Genomic DNA, 14,175 nt, shown 5'->3' with positions numbered 1-14,175 from the left:
CCCTAACTCCGCCCCCTCCTCCCTCCCACTCCCAGCCACGGGGAAAGGGCTGCCCGAGCGCTACTGGCTTCACGGTTTGCCGGGCAGCCCCCAGACCCTGCGCCCCCGGCCGGCACTTGCCCAGTGCAGCTGGAGCCCGGGAGGGGAAGCACCCAGCCGGGGGCGCAGGGTCTGGGGGCTGCCCGGCAAACCGTGAAGCCGGTAGCGCTTGGGCTTCGGGCAGCCCTCTTGCCTCCGGACCCTGCGCCCCCAGCCGGGCACTTCCCCTCCCGGGCTCCGGCGGCACAGGGTCCGGAGGCATGGGGGCTGCCCGAAGCCGGCAGCGCTCGGGCAGCCCGGCTCTGTTTAAGAGCCAGACTGCCCGAGCGCTACCGGCTTCGGGCAGCCCCCATGCCCGGCTCTTAAACAGAGCCAAAGAGTCAGGGGAGGAGCAGAGCCGCGGAGGCTCTGCTCCTCCGCTGACTCTTCGGCTCTGTTTAAGAGCCGGGCTGCCCGAGCGCTACCGGCTTCGGGCAGCCCCCGTGCCTCCGGACCCTGCGCCCCCAGCCGGGCACTTCCCCTCCCGGGCTCCGGCGGCGCAGGGTCCGGAGGTATGGGGGCTGCCCAAAGCCCGTAGCGCTCGGCTCTTAAACAGAGCCGAAGAGTCGGGGAGGAGCAGAGCCGCCGCGGCTGGAGGCTCTGCTCCTCCCCTGACTCTTTGGCTCTGTTTAAGAGCCGAGCTGCCCCAGCGCTACCGGCTTCGGGCAGCCCCCGTGCCTCCGGACCGTGCCCCGCCGGAGCCCGGGAGGGGAAGTGCCCGGCCAGCGGCTGGGGTCCGGAGGCAAGGGGGCTGCCTGAAGCCCATAGCGCTCGGGCAGCTCGGCTCTTAAACAGAGCCGAAGAGTCAGGGGAGGAGCAGAGCCGCCATTTTCCCGGACATGTTCGGCTTTTTGGCAATTCCCCCCGGACGGGGGTTTGAGTGCCGAAAAGCCGGACATGTCCGGGAAAAAGAGGACGTATGGTAACCCTACTTTAAAGGAGAGTCACTTTCACTGAGGAGGGAGAACACAACTCAAAGGGAACTCTCTTTCATTCATTTACACGAGGTTTCTAAGAGCATTTCCATTCATAAGCCTTTGTGTTTCTGGCCAAGTAGGCCTCTGGATATAAACATAAGAACATAAGAAAGGCCGTACCGGGTCAGACCAAAGGTCCATCTAGCCGAGTATCCTGTCTACCGACAGTGGCCAATGCCAGGTGCCCCAGAGGGAGTGAACCTAACAGGCAATGATCAAGTGATCTCTCTCCTGCCATCCATCTCCATCCTCTGACAAACAGAGGCTAGGGACACCATTCCTTACCCGTCCTGGCTAATAGCCATTAATGGACTTAACCACCATGAATTTATCCAGTTCTCTTTTAAACTCTGTTATAGTCCTAGCCTTCACAACCTCCTCATGTAAGGAGTTCCACAAGTTGACTGTGCGCTGCGTGAAGAAGAACTTCCTTTTATTTGTTTTAAACCTGCTGCCTATTAATTTCATTTGATGACCCCTAGTTCTTGTATTATGGGAATAAGTAAATAACTTTTCCTTATCCACTTTCTCCACATCACTCATGATTTTATATACCTCTATCGTATCCCCCCTTAGTCTCCTCTTTTCCAAGCTGAAGAGTCCTAGCCTCTTTAATCTCTCCTTATATGGGACCCGTTCCAAACCCTTAATCATTTTAGTTGCCCTTTTCTGAACCTTTTCTAGTGCCAGTATATCTTTTTTGAGATGAGGAGACCACATCTGTACGCAGTATTCGAGATGATGGCATACCATCGATTTATATAAGGGCAATAATATATTCTCAGTCTTATTCTCTATCCCCTTTTTAATGATTCCTAACATCCTGTTTGCTTTTTTGACTGCCTCTGCACACTGCGTGGACATTTTAAGAGAACTATCCACGATGACTCCAAGATCTTTTTCCTGACTTGTTGTAGCTAAATTAGCCCCCATCATATTGTATGTATAGTTGGGGTTATTTTTTCCAATATGCATTACTTTACATTTATCCACATTAAATTTCATTTGCCATTTTGTTGCCCAATCACTTAGTTTTGTGAGATCTTTTTGAAGTTCTTCACAGTCTGCTTTGGTCTTAACTATCTTTAGCAGTTTAGTATCATCTGCAAACTTTGCCACCTCACTGTTTACCCCTTTCTCCAGATCATTTATGAATAAGTTGAATAGGATTGGTCCGAGGACTGACCCTTGGGGAACACCACTAGTTACCCCTCTCCATTCTGAAAATTTACCATTAATTCCTACCCTTTGTTCCCTGTCTTTTAACCAGTTCTCAATCCATGAAAGGACCTTCCCTTTTATCCCATGGCAGCTTAATTTACATAAGAGCCTTTGGTGAGGGACCTTGTCAAAGGCTTTCTGGAAATCTAAGTACACTGTGTCCACTGGATCCCCCTTGTCCACGTTTGTTGACCCCTTCAAAGAATTCTAATAGATTAGTAAGACACGACTTCCCTTTACAGAAACCATGTTGACTATTGCTCAACAGTTTATGTTTTTCTATGTGTCGGACAATTTTATTCTTAACTATTGTTTCGACTAATTTGCCTGGTACAGACGTTAGACTTACCGGTCTGTAATTGCCGGGATCACCTCTAGAGCCCTTTTTAAATATTGGCGTTACATTAGCTAACTTCCAGTCATTGGGTACAGAAGCCAATTTAAAGGACAGGTTACAAACCTTAGTTAACAGTTCCGCAACTTCACATTTGAGTTCTTTCAGAACTCTTCAGATGAATGCCATCTGGTCCCGGTGACTTGTTAATGTTAAATTTATCAATTAATTCCAAAACCTCCTCTCGTGACACTTCAATCCGTGACAGTTCCTCAGATTTGTCACCTACAAAAGCCAGCTCAGGTTTGGGAATCTCCCTAACATCCTCAGCCGTGAAGACTGAAGCAAAGAATCCATTTAGTTTCTCCGCAATGACTTTATCGTCTTTAAGCGCTCCTTTTGTATCTCGATCATCAAGGGGCCCCACTGGTTGTTTAGCAGGCTTCCTACTTCTGATGTACTTAAAAAACATTTTGCTATTACCTTTGGAGTTTTTGGCTAGCCGTTCTTCAAACTCCTCTTTGGCTTTTCTTATTACATTCTTGCACTTAATTTGGCAGTGTTTATGCTCCTTTCTATTTGCCTCACTAGGATTTGACTTCCACTTTTTAAAGGAAGTCTTTTTATCTCTCACTGCTTCTTTTACATGGTTGTTAAGCCACGGTGGCTCTTTTTTAGTTCTTTTACTGTGTTTCTTAATTTGGGGTATACATTGAAGTTGGGCCTCTATTATTGTGTCTTTAAAAAGCGCCCATGCAGCTTGCAGGGATTTCACTTTAGTCACTGTACCTTTTAACTTCTGTTTAACTAACCCCCTCATTTTTGCATTGTTCCCCCTTTTGAAATTAAATGCCACAGTGTTGGGCTGTTGAGATGTTCTTCCCACCACAGGGATGTTGAATGCTATTGTATTATGGTCACTATTTCCAAGCGGTCCTGCTATAGTTACCTCTTGGACCAGCTCCTGCGCTCCACTCAGGACTAAATCTAGAGTTGCCTCTCCCCTTGTGGGTTCCCGTACCAGCTGCTCCATGAAGCAGTCATCTAAAGTATTGAGAAATTTTATCTCTGCATTTTGTCCTGAAGTGAAATGTTCCCAGTCAATATGGGGATAACTGAAATCCCCCACTATTACTGAGTTCTTAATTTTGATAGCCTCTCTAATTTCCCTTAGCATTTCATCATCACTATCACCGTCCTGGTCAGGTGGTCGATAATAGATCCCTAATGTTATATTCTTATTAGAGCATGAAATTTCTATCCATAGAGATTCTATGGAACATGCGGATTTGCTTAAGATTTTTACTTCATTTGATTGTACATTTTCTTTCACATATAGTGCCACTCCCCCCTCCCCCCCCCCCCGCACGACCTGTTCTGTCCTTCCGATATATTTTGTACCCCGGAATGATTGTGTCCCATTGATTGCTCTCAGTCCACCAGGTTTCTGTGATGCCTATTATATCAATATCCTCCTTTATCACAAGGCACTCTAGTTCACCCATCTTATTATTTAGACTTCTAGCATTTGTGTACAAGCACTTTAAAAACTTGTCACTGTTTATTTGTCTGCCCTCTTCTGATGTGTTAGATTCTTTTTTATGTGAATGTTTATCATCTGATCTGGCCCTTACATTATCCTCCTCCATCCTCTGCTCCTGACTAAAACCTGGAGATTCTCTATCATTAGACTCTCCCCTAAGAGAAGTCTGTGTCCGATCCACACGCTCCTCTGCAGCAGTCGGCTTTCCCCCATCTCCTAGTTTAAAAACTGCTCTACAACCTTTTTAATGTTTAGTGCCAGCAACCTGGTTCCACTTTGGTTTAGGTGGAGCCCATCCTTCCTGTATAGGCTCCCCCCATTCCAGAAGTTTCCCCAGTTCCTAATGAATGTAAACCCCTCCTCTCTATACCATCGTCTCATCCACGCATTGAGACTCTGAAGCTCTGCCTGCCTACCTGGCCCTGCGCGTGGAACTGGGAGCATTTCTGAGAATGCCACCATAGAGGTCCTGGATTTCAGTCTCTTCCCTAGCAGCCTAAATTTGGCCTCTGGGACATCTCTCCTACCCTTCCCTATGTCTAGCAAGGAACATAAGAGGCACTAAGAAGAGGCTCTATATGTACACTAAGAGCAAGAGAAAAATGAAGAGCAACCCCATACTCTGGGTGACCCTAAACCTCTGACTGCCAGAAGCTGGGAATGGACGACAGGATGGATCACTCGATAAATTGCCCTGTTCTGTTCATTCCCTCTGAAACATCTGACACCAGCCACTGTTGGAAGACAGGATACTGGGCTAGCTGGACCATTGGTCTGACCCAGTATGGCCATTCTTATGACCTTAATAAAAGTGTAGGTACTCTACTTAGTGGGGAAACAGAGCTAATAATAGATAACACTAAGAAGGCTGAGCTGTTTAATGTCTATTTTGATTCAATCATCACTAGAAGGGTTAATTGTGACCAGATGCTTAACACAATTAATATTAACAACAAGGCGGGGAGGAACACAAGGCAGAACAGGGATAGAAGAGGTTAAAGAATATTTAGATGAGTTAGATTTATTCAAGTCAGCAGGGCCTGATGAAATTCACTTTAGGGTATTTAAGGAACTAGCCAAAATCATTTTGTAACCATGAGCAATTATCTTTGAGAACTCATGGAGGATGATGAGGTCACAGAAAACTGGAGAAAGGCAAACATAGTACCTGTCTTTAAAAAGGGAGAACAACGAGGACCCAGGAAATTATAGACTAATCAACCTGACTTCAATACCTGGAAAGATACTGGAACGCATTATTAAACAATCAGTTTATAAACACCTAGAGGATAATAGGGTAAGTAAAAGCCAACATGGATTTTTCAAGAACAAATCATGCCAGATCAACCTAATTTCCTTCTTTGACAGGGTTACTGGCCTAGTGGGTAGGGGAGAAGCTATAATTGTGACATATCTTGATTTTAGTAAGGCTTTTGATACAGTCCCACATAACATTCTCATAAGAAAACTAGGGAAATATGGTCTAAATTAAGTGTACAAGTAGTTGAAAAAACATACTCAAAGAGTATTTATCAATGGTTCACTGTCAGACTGGGAAGACATAGCTATTGGGGTCCCACAGGGGTCTGCACTGGGTCACTTACTATTCAATATTTTCATTAATGACTTGACTAATGCAGTTGAGAGTATGTTTAGAAAATGTGTGGATGACACCAAGCTGGGAGGGGTTGCAAGCACTTTGGAGGGCAGGATGAGAATTCAAAATGATTTTGATAAATTAGAGATGTGTTCTGAAATCAACAAGATTAAATTCAATAAAGAAAAGAACAAAGTATTATGCTTAGGAAGGAAAAATCAAACTCACAACTTCAAAATGGGGAACAACTGGTTAGGTGTTAGTACTGCTGAAAAAGATCTGGGGTTACCGCAGATCACACATTGAATGAGAGCCAGTAATAGGATGCAGTTGCAAAAAGGATAATATTGTAACCAAAAGCACTCCTGTATTCACACCCCACACATTATTGTAATAATCTTTGTGGAAAATATGCATTGTGAGGTATCATTTTAAAACTAACAACACATTGATCATTGATATTCATGTGTAACCTATGTATTAAATGTGTGTTATGAGTTATGAACTAAAGCTGAAATTATTACTACAAGGGGTTACCAGACAAGTCTGGGGAGAGGATAAACCTGTTCCTCAAAGACATAGGACAAGCTGACGCCTCTAGCCAGGTGTCATCTAAGCTGATTGGCCATCACCTGTCAAGTGACCGTTCTTTGGCAGGAAGGTGGCAGGAACAGATTGATGTGCATTTTAGCAACAACGTGGAACCTCCTTCACTACAAGACTCCATGTCTCCGTCGGAAGGAACTTTATCTAGGGGTAACCCTCAGGAACATGCATTTTGAAGGGTGAGTGGACTTTAAAAGTGAGGGACAAAAACACCCAAGGCTCTCTCTTTTACCTAAGACAACAAAGGAACCAGCCTTTTGACTTTTGGGGGGGATCCTGACTGAGAATTTGGTCAGCAATGTTGCCGGGATCCTGTGGTAAGGATTTAACCTTGAACCAAGGCTAGCTGGTTACGTTTTAGCAACTAGAAAGTGTTTTATCTTTATTTCTCTTGCACCCATTTCTACTTGTAATACCTTGTACTTACAGGCACTTCAAATCTCTCTCTCCCTTTGTCATTAAATAAACTTGTTTTATTTTTTAATCAAAGCTAACCCAGTGCTGTGTTTAAACTGAACTGCTTGGTAACGCCATTTAAAGTAGCAAACTGCTGAATATCAAACCCTTACGGGGCAACAGACTTTTAATATCTGAACTGCCCAGGAGAGGGATGGACAGTGCAGAACACAGAAACAATACCAGGCAAGTTGGTTGTAATTATAGTACAACTTTTGTAAAGGGAAATCATGCCTCACAATCTATTAGAATTCTTTGAGGGTGTCAACAAATATGTGAACAAGATAGATCTAGTTGATACAATGTACTTGGACTTTCAGAAAGCCTTTGACAAAGTCCCTCACCAAAGGCTCTTAAGCAAAGTAAGGAGTCAGTCATGGGATAAGAGGGAAGGTCCTCTCATGGATCAGTAATTGGTTAAAAGATAGGAAACAAAGGGTAGGAATAAGTGGACAGTTTTCACAGCGGAGAGAGGTAAATAACGGTGTCCCCCCAAGGATCTGTACTGGGACCAGTGCTGTTCAACATATTCATAAATGATCTGGAAAAAGGGGTAAATAGTGAGGTGACAAAGTTTGCAGATGATACAAAATTACCCAAACTAATTAAGTCAAAGCTGACTTTGAAGAGCTGCAACAGGATCTCACGAAACTAGGTGATGGGGCAAGAAAATGGGAGACGAAATTCAATGTTGATACAGTAAATGCAAAGTAATGCATACTGGAAAAAAATAATCTCAACAATACAAACAAAATGATGGGGTCTAAATTGGCTGTTATCACTCAAGAAAAAGAACTTGGAGTCATCATGGATAGTTCTCTGAAAACATCTGTTCAATGTACAGCAGCAGTCAGAAAAGCTAACAAAACGTTAGGAACCATTAGGAAAGGGGTATATAATAAGACAGAAAATATAATGCCACAATATAAATCCACAGTACTCCCACACCTTGAATACTGCATGCAGTTCTAGCTGCCCCATCTCAAAAAGATATATTAGAATTGGAGAAGGGCAACAAAAATGATTATGGGTATGGAACAGCTTCCATATATGGGGAGATTAAAAAGACTGGGACTGTTCAGCTTGGAAAACAGACTATTAACTCTCTGCAGTCAGCGGTGGACTTAATTGTCTTGAAGAATTTTGTATCATCTACAAACTTTGCACTTCACTGTTCACTCCCTTTTCCACATCATTTATGAATACGTTGAACAGCTCAGGTCTCAATACAGATCCTTGGAGGGACCCCACTGTTTAACTCACTCCTTTCTGAAAACTGACCATTTATTCCTACCCTTTGTCTCCCATCTTTTAACCAGTTATTGATCCATGAGAGGACCTTCCCTCTTATCCCATGACAGTTTACCTTGCTTCAGAGCCTTTCGTGGTCCTGCCTCAGTGAAGGGAATGGACTAGATGACTTCTCAAGGTCCCTTTCAATCGTACATTTCTATGATTCTATGATACTCTGACATAGCATGAAAATACTGTGTTGTGACATGTCAGCACAACATCAAAACCATTGTGATAAACAGGTTACGCTGGTGACACTGACAACCCCAGGTATTTAACACTGATCAGTTGCAAGTCTGTACCTAGAATGCTCTTCCATCCTGCAACTCTCTGATGGCAGCCCTGGACTCTGAGTCCTGGGGATGCATGGAATGGTTCTTTGTCCTGGGTTATTGTCTATGCACAATCCTGGAATCATGGGACTAAGAGAAGGGTTTGGCCATTTTAGGGTGGTTATAGTTAGACACATAAAAGACCCATTCCAAAAATTTCAGAAGTGCCTAAGTCACTTGAAATCCTAAGTCCCACTTTCAAAAGAGACTTAGGTACTCAAATACTTCTTACAACCTAGACCTATCTCCCAGGGAAATCAGTGGGAGTGAGGCACCCAAAGAGCTTTACAAATCTGGGCCTTAGACACTTTTGGTCACGCTTAAGCTCCCATGCACTTAAGCCACTTTTGAAAATGGGACTTAGGCACTTTTGAAAATTTTAACCCTACTCTCGCTGAATCCACTCCCTAACCACGACAGCATAGAGACCCCAGAAAAATGCTATATCAGATATTATACCTGGCCTTCTGACCAATTGGGAAAGATAAGTGGATGTTAGACAATATGCCTAGCAGAGCACAAATGATCTAGTAAGCCCTTTTCTCCCTTATTTCTGTGGTGCTATAATTAGTCTGTACCTCAGTGGTGCTTCTTTGCGAAATCTCTCTCTGAATTTCTGCTGTTCCACATCAAATGCTGCACAGTTCTTGCGAATAACTGTCACTTCATTTGCCTGCAAAGAAGCCACTTGCTGTTTCACAGTTATCGCCAGCTTCTTTATGTTGTTCCATTTTTCTGGCAGCTCCTGCAAGCAAAAATTAAATGTTGGCTGACGTTATGTGCCACTTGACATAACATGTATCTGACTTCTTTATGGATAGTCCCATGCTGGAAAAATACCATATTTTCTCTCTTACACAATCAAGAGGTTTTTGCCATGATATAAAGCGCAAACACATGACTAGGGGTAAAACAGGGAATGAATTTTCAGCTTTGAAGATAAATGAAGATTTTTACCCCTTAAGAAGGTGTAAACTTTCTTCCCTCCTGAAATGTCCTGCCACGTTTTCTACACACACCAGAATCCTGTGGAATGTGGACAGCCCAGACAGAGGTGACCTAAATCTTGCTCCTAGGGTACATGAAGGCTGATGTACAAAAAAATCTTGCTCCTAGGGTACAAAAAAACCTGATCCTGATTCAAAGTCCAGCTGGCTCTTGTGCATCCCCCGGGAGTGGATGGAAGAAGGAAGATGGGCTCAACAGGTAAGCTGACCTTTACAACTTAGTTAAAAATTAAGACTGGATGGTTCTATAATAGATGCTGTCCCGTCCCCTCTTAGAACGGAAGAGGGGAAGGTGGTTATAGTCAAAGGACCTGTCTGGAGAGGTTCCTAGGGTAACATTTTCAAACTTGGGTACTTAATGTTATCGTCTAAATAAAAACGACAATTTTCAGAGCTCCCATGAACATCACTGGAAGTTGTGGATGCTCAGAACCTCTGAAGTCCAAGACACTTTCATTTAGGTGCCAAGGAAAGAAGCTTCACAGGGCAGGATCTTCGTAAGCTGTGTATTTGTCCTGGGAAGGGACTTCCTTTGTCTTTCATTAAAAACCATAGGTCAGAGCCTCAGCCAGCATACGGATCAGTGTTGTGACCCGAGTCCTCTACATATTTCAATTCCCCTCTTCCCTACCAGTGCTCTCAGAACAGTGGTTTCTTCCCCTAGACCATTCACAGTCTGTAACAAAAGAAACTTTCCAGCTTGTTTTGTGCCTGTTCACTTGGGTCAGAAGAGTAACTGAAAGTCACCAGTGCTTGCCAGGAGAGAAAAAAAATGTCTGGGATGAAACTTGACACGTTCAGAGGTTGCATTCAGTTTGGATAGTTACCCAGACCTTCCAAATGGGAAAATCTCCTAGCAACTGGCTTGCCCACCACAGCGGTCCCAATGCTTCCTACTTCAGCTCTGAGAGAATCCTTGAAGAGTTCCATCTCTTATGAGGATACTTCGCTCTTTTCACTTACTTTCCCAACTGAAACCACAAGGGGGGAAGTAGAAGGAAAAAGGCAAAATTCAAGCAGAGCTTCGGCCCACTTCTTACTTTACCAGAAACAGCTGTCTGTTCTCCCCTTCAGTTAGACTCTATCCATTTATATGGACTGTTCATGCACCAAACAGCATAAGATCTAGGTTCCTCAAGACAGCAGAAGAGAGCATTATATAAAGGATCTTATTTGCCTCTATTTCTCTCGCTGTATGTGGAAGTAAAGATACTGACTGGATCGCTATGTAACTGCATGGAGCTGACAAGTTGCTGGACAGAAAAAAATGCTTCTCCAGTTCTACTCCTAAGGATAGCCTTGGTGTTTTAACTCTCCTGCAAAAAATTTAGTTGCTCAAATTTACTTACAAAATCAGAAGCACTAAAATCCAAGGAATTCCCAAGGTAAGGCAACTGTCACACCCAAAACTCCACCTATAATGCTTAACTGAAATCCTCCTTCCACAAAGGCACTTTGTGAGGAAGGTCGGCGTTAGCCCTAAAAACCTGCACCGGGGCCCCAGGAATATTTAACAACTGGACTTTGTAATAAGCCTCTGATTTTGTATTTTTCCATTTTAACAGGATCTAAAATATTTCTCATGCCCCCATTACCCTGGTAACTGAGCACCTCACACCTCAATGTACTTCGCCTCACAACACCCCTGTGAGGTATGGAAGGACGACATAGAGGGAACTGAGGCCCAGAGACTAAGGGCCAGACTTTTAAAGGTATTTAGGCACCAAAAGATGCAGCTTGGTGCCTAGTAAGATTTTCAAAAGCATCCGCTGCCTAATGCCAAGGTGGTTTGCCCAAGATCACACAGGAATCATGTGGCAGAGGTAGGAATTGAATGCCAGTCTCCTGACTCTTAGGCTAGTGCCCTAAACAAGGGACTACCCTTTGTAACAAGAACATAAGAACGGCCATACTGGGTCAGACCAATGGTCCATCCAGCCCAATACCCTGTCTTCCGATGGTGGTGAATGCCAGATGCTTCAGAGAAAATGAACAGACCAGGACAATTACTGAGTGATCCATCCCATGTTGTCCAGTCCCAGCATCTGACAGTCAGAGGCTTAGGGACACCCAGAGCATGGGGTTGCATCCAAGCACTAACACCCTTTCATTACAGCACTCACCAAAAAACCTGCTTAATGCACCTATTAAAAATAATTGTAACTCCATAAAATAATTAACAGATCTACCTGAATACGTGTTCTGTTCTTACGGAGCAAGTGCTGTCCATCTGGGGAGGGACACTGCATCGTTCACACATAACAATGGGCTAAATCTCTGCTGTAATTGACAATCTTGATGTAGCTTTATCTAGGGAGCTGCGATGGCACATCCACAATAGATGTTCTGCCACTCGGCTATCAAAATAATCTGCCCACTGAGGCCTATTGATTACTGAGCCCAGGTACTTAACATTTGTTAATGTACAATGATCACTTTCTTTTTAGGTGTCTAATATTTTGCAGTTTTGTGTATTGGTCATAAGTTTTCACCAACCTCTAGTTGCTTATACACTTCATCTGTAAGTTCTTGCTCATATATCTTCAGTAGCTCAATTGTTTGCTTCAGAGGTTCGAACATCTCATCAGTGCTGCTCTGTCTTTCTTTAACAGCCATAAGGTGACCCATAATCTCCACCAAACCATCATAATCTCCTTTTTCAACCTCTTTGTTCAAACCTCTATCAGCAATTTTTATAAATTCTTCAAGATCAGCCAAGCTAAATAATACAAAACAGGAAAACACACAGTGAGAGCAGTTTATATAAAACGGTTACTCACCTTCTCATAACTGTTGTTCAAGATGAATTGTTCATGTTCATTCTAATCAGGTGTTCACGCACTGCGTGCACGACAGTCAGAAGATTTTGCCCCTAGAAGTATCCATAGGATCAGCCTGGGCGCCCCCTGGAGTCGTGCCTTCATAGCGCCCAATATAGGGCCCTGCCGACCCGACCCCCCACTCAGTTCCTGTTTGCTGGGTAGTCCGACAGAGGGGTAGGAGGGTGGGTATTGGAATGGACATGAACAACACATCTCGAAGAACGACAGTTATGAGAAGGTGAGTAACCGTTTTTTCTTCTTCGAGTGCTTCTTCATGTCAATTCCAGCCAGGTGAATCACAAGCCCAAGTTCAGGAGGTGGGGTAGGAGTTGTCCTCTGATTGGAGCACCGCTCTACCAAAGTACCGCTCTGACCTGCTATGTAATCGCATAATGTGTGGTGAGAGTGTGTATGGAGGACCACGTCACTGCCCTGCATATTTCCTGGGTAGGAACCTGAGCCAGGAAAGCTGCTAAAGAGGCCTGCACCCTGGTGGAGTGTGCAGTGATTGGAGGGGCAGGCACCCCTGCCAGGTTATAGCACTCTCGGATGGGGTGGACAGAGAAAACAAATCCCACATTGCTCAGTGTAACCACCTGGATGGAGCCCAATGGAGATGGGGCAGACAAGCCTTTATTACCTGTGTGTCACATGATCAATGAGATGCTGTTTAAACATCAGGCTCCACCGTTTGATGACATTCAACAGGGTTGCTTTGAAGGGTCGAGCATCGATTTTCATCCAACTGTCGAAGATGTTCACTGGTTCCAGGCGGTTGACTTCATCATAGATTCTCTCATAGGAGTCAATTTGCTCCCTGAACTGCTGTAACGTGGGTGGGCTCTCTGGGACTCCATTGTCCGCATGGGCTTCAATTTCTGCCGCAGTCAGGACATGCCCATACAACAGGAACTGGCGCATGAATTCCTTCCTGTCGTCCCCATAGAGGTAAGAGTAGTGGTCAAAGGAGTTGCGGTAATCACTGCAGGTTGACATCGTGTTCTGCACACGCTCCAGGAGGCTGTGGCGCATGTCAGCTAAGTCACCCATGTCCTCCATATCAGCCTGGGAAATGACAGAGAGGCCTTGTGAGTGGATGCTGATCCAGAGCACATTTTGTACATTGCTGTGCACAGGGCCGGCGCTACCATTTAGGTGACCTAGGCAATTGCCTAGGGCACCAGGATTTGGGGGGGGCGGCATTTTGCTGCCCTCGGCGGCAATTCGGCGGCAGGGGGTCCTTCCGCGCTCCGGGTCTTCGGCGGCAATTCTGCGGCGGGTCCTTCACTCGCTCCGGGACCCGCCGCCGAAGTGCCCTGAAGACCAGGAGCGCGGAAGGACCCCCCCGCCGCAGAATTGCCGACGACGACTGGGAGCGCAGAAGGACCCCTGCCTAGGGCGCCAAAAACCCTAGCGCCGCTCCTGGCTGTGCAATAGGAGAGCATGCACTGGGGCAAGAGACCTGATAGTGAGGGAAAACACTGTCCTCAGCCAGCCTGGGCACCAGGGATGAGATCCGGTAGATGTCATTGAGGAGTCCTTCGACCATGTCATAGAAGCTGTCGTTAGCACCAGGATCCAGCGAGGGGTGGAATACCAAATCGGGGATCACCAGATCCAGCCGCACCTCAAACAGGGGAGCCAGTGCTGCCTGGGAATCTGAAAGAGAGCAAAAGAGATGATGGGGTCCGGGCTTGGGTAAGACAAGAAGTGACTCTACTCCATCACCACGGTCATCACCCAAGGGACACTAGAGCTGAACGAATAATTGATTTGTCAGTTCTGTGACCAAACAGAAAAATCTGAAAGAATTTTCAATTTGGATTGAGTCAAAACAGAATTTTTTCCATTTTCTTGCTAAAACGAAAAACCACATAACACATCCCATTTTGGGTCAAACAAAACATTT

At 45.0% G+C, this 14,175-nt stretch overlaps 1 protein-coding gene across 1 annotated transcript in view; it reads right to left on the bottom strand.

The window, feature by feature from the left end:
• The window catches only part of DNAH9 (dynein axonemal heavy chain 9), a 420,192-nt gene that overhangs the window by 337,375 nt on the left and 68,642 nt on the right, over nucleotides 1–14,175 (bottom strand). The window contains exons 16-19 of the mRNA XM_065415313.1: nucleotides 13,729–13,925; nucleotides 12,907–13,331; nucleotides 11,941–12,163; nucleotides 9,016–9,182 (exon numbers count right to left, since the gene is read on the bottom strand). Coding sequence (XP_065271385.1) covers nucleotides 9,016–9,182; nucleotides 11,941–12,163; nucleotides 12,907–13,331; nucleotides 13,729–13,925 — 1,012 coding nt within the window. The remainder of the gene's footprint in view (nucleotides 1–9,015; nucleotides 9,183–11,940; nucleotides 12,164–12,906; nucleotides 13,332–13,728; nucleotides 13,926–14,175) is intronic.

Source organism: Emys orbicularis, chromosome 13, assembly GCF_028017835.1.
Source record: "Emys orbicularis isolate rEmyOrb1 chromosome 13, rEmyOrb1.hap1, whole genome shotgun sequence".
Classification (NCBI taxonomy): domain Eukaryota; kingdom Metazoa; phylum Chordata; order Testudines; family Emydidae; genus Emys; species Emys orbicularis.
The sequence above is the reverse complement of the archived record's forward strand: the minus strand, read 5'-3'. Positions and strand labels throughout refer to the sequence as shown.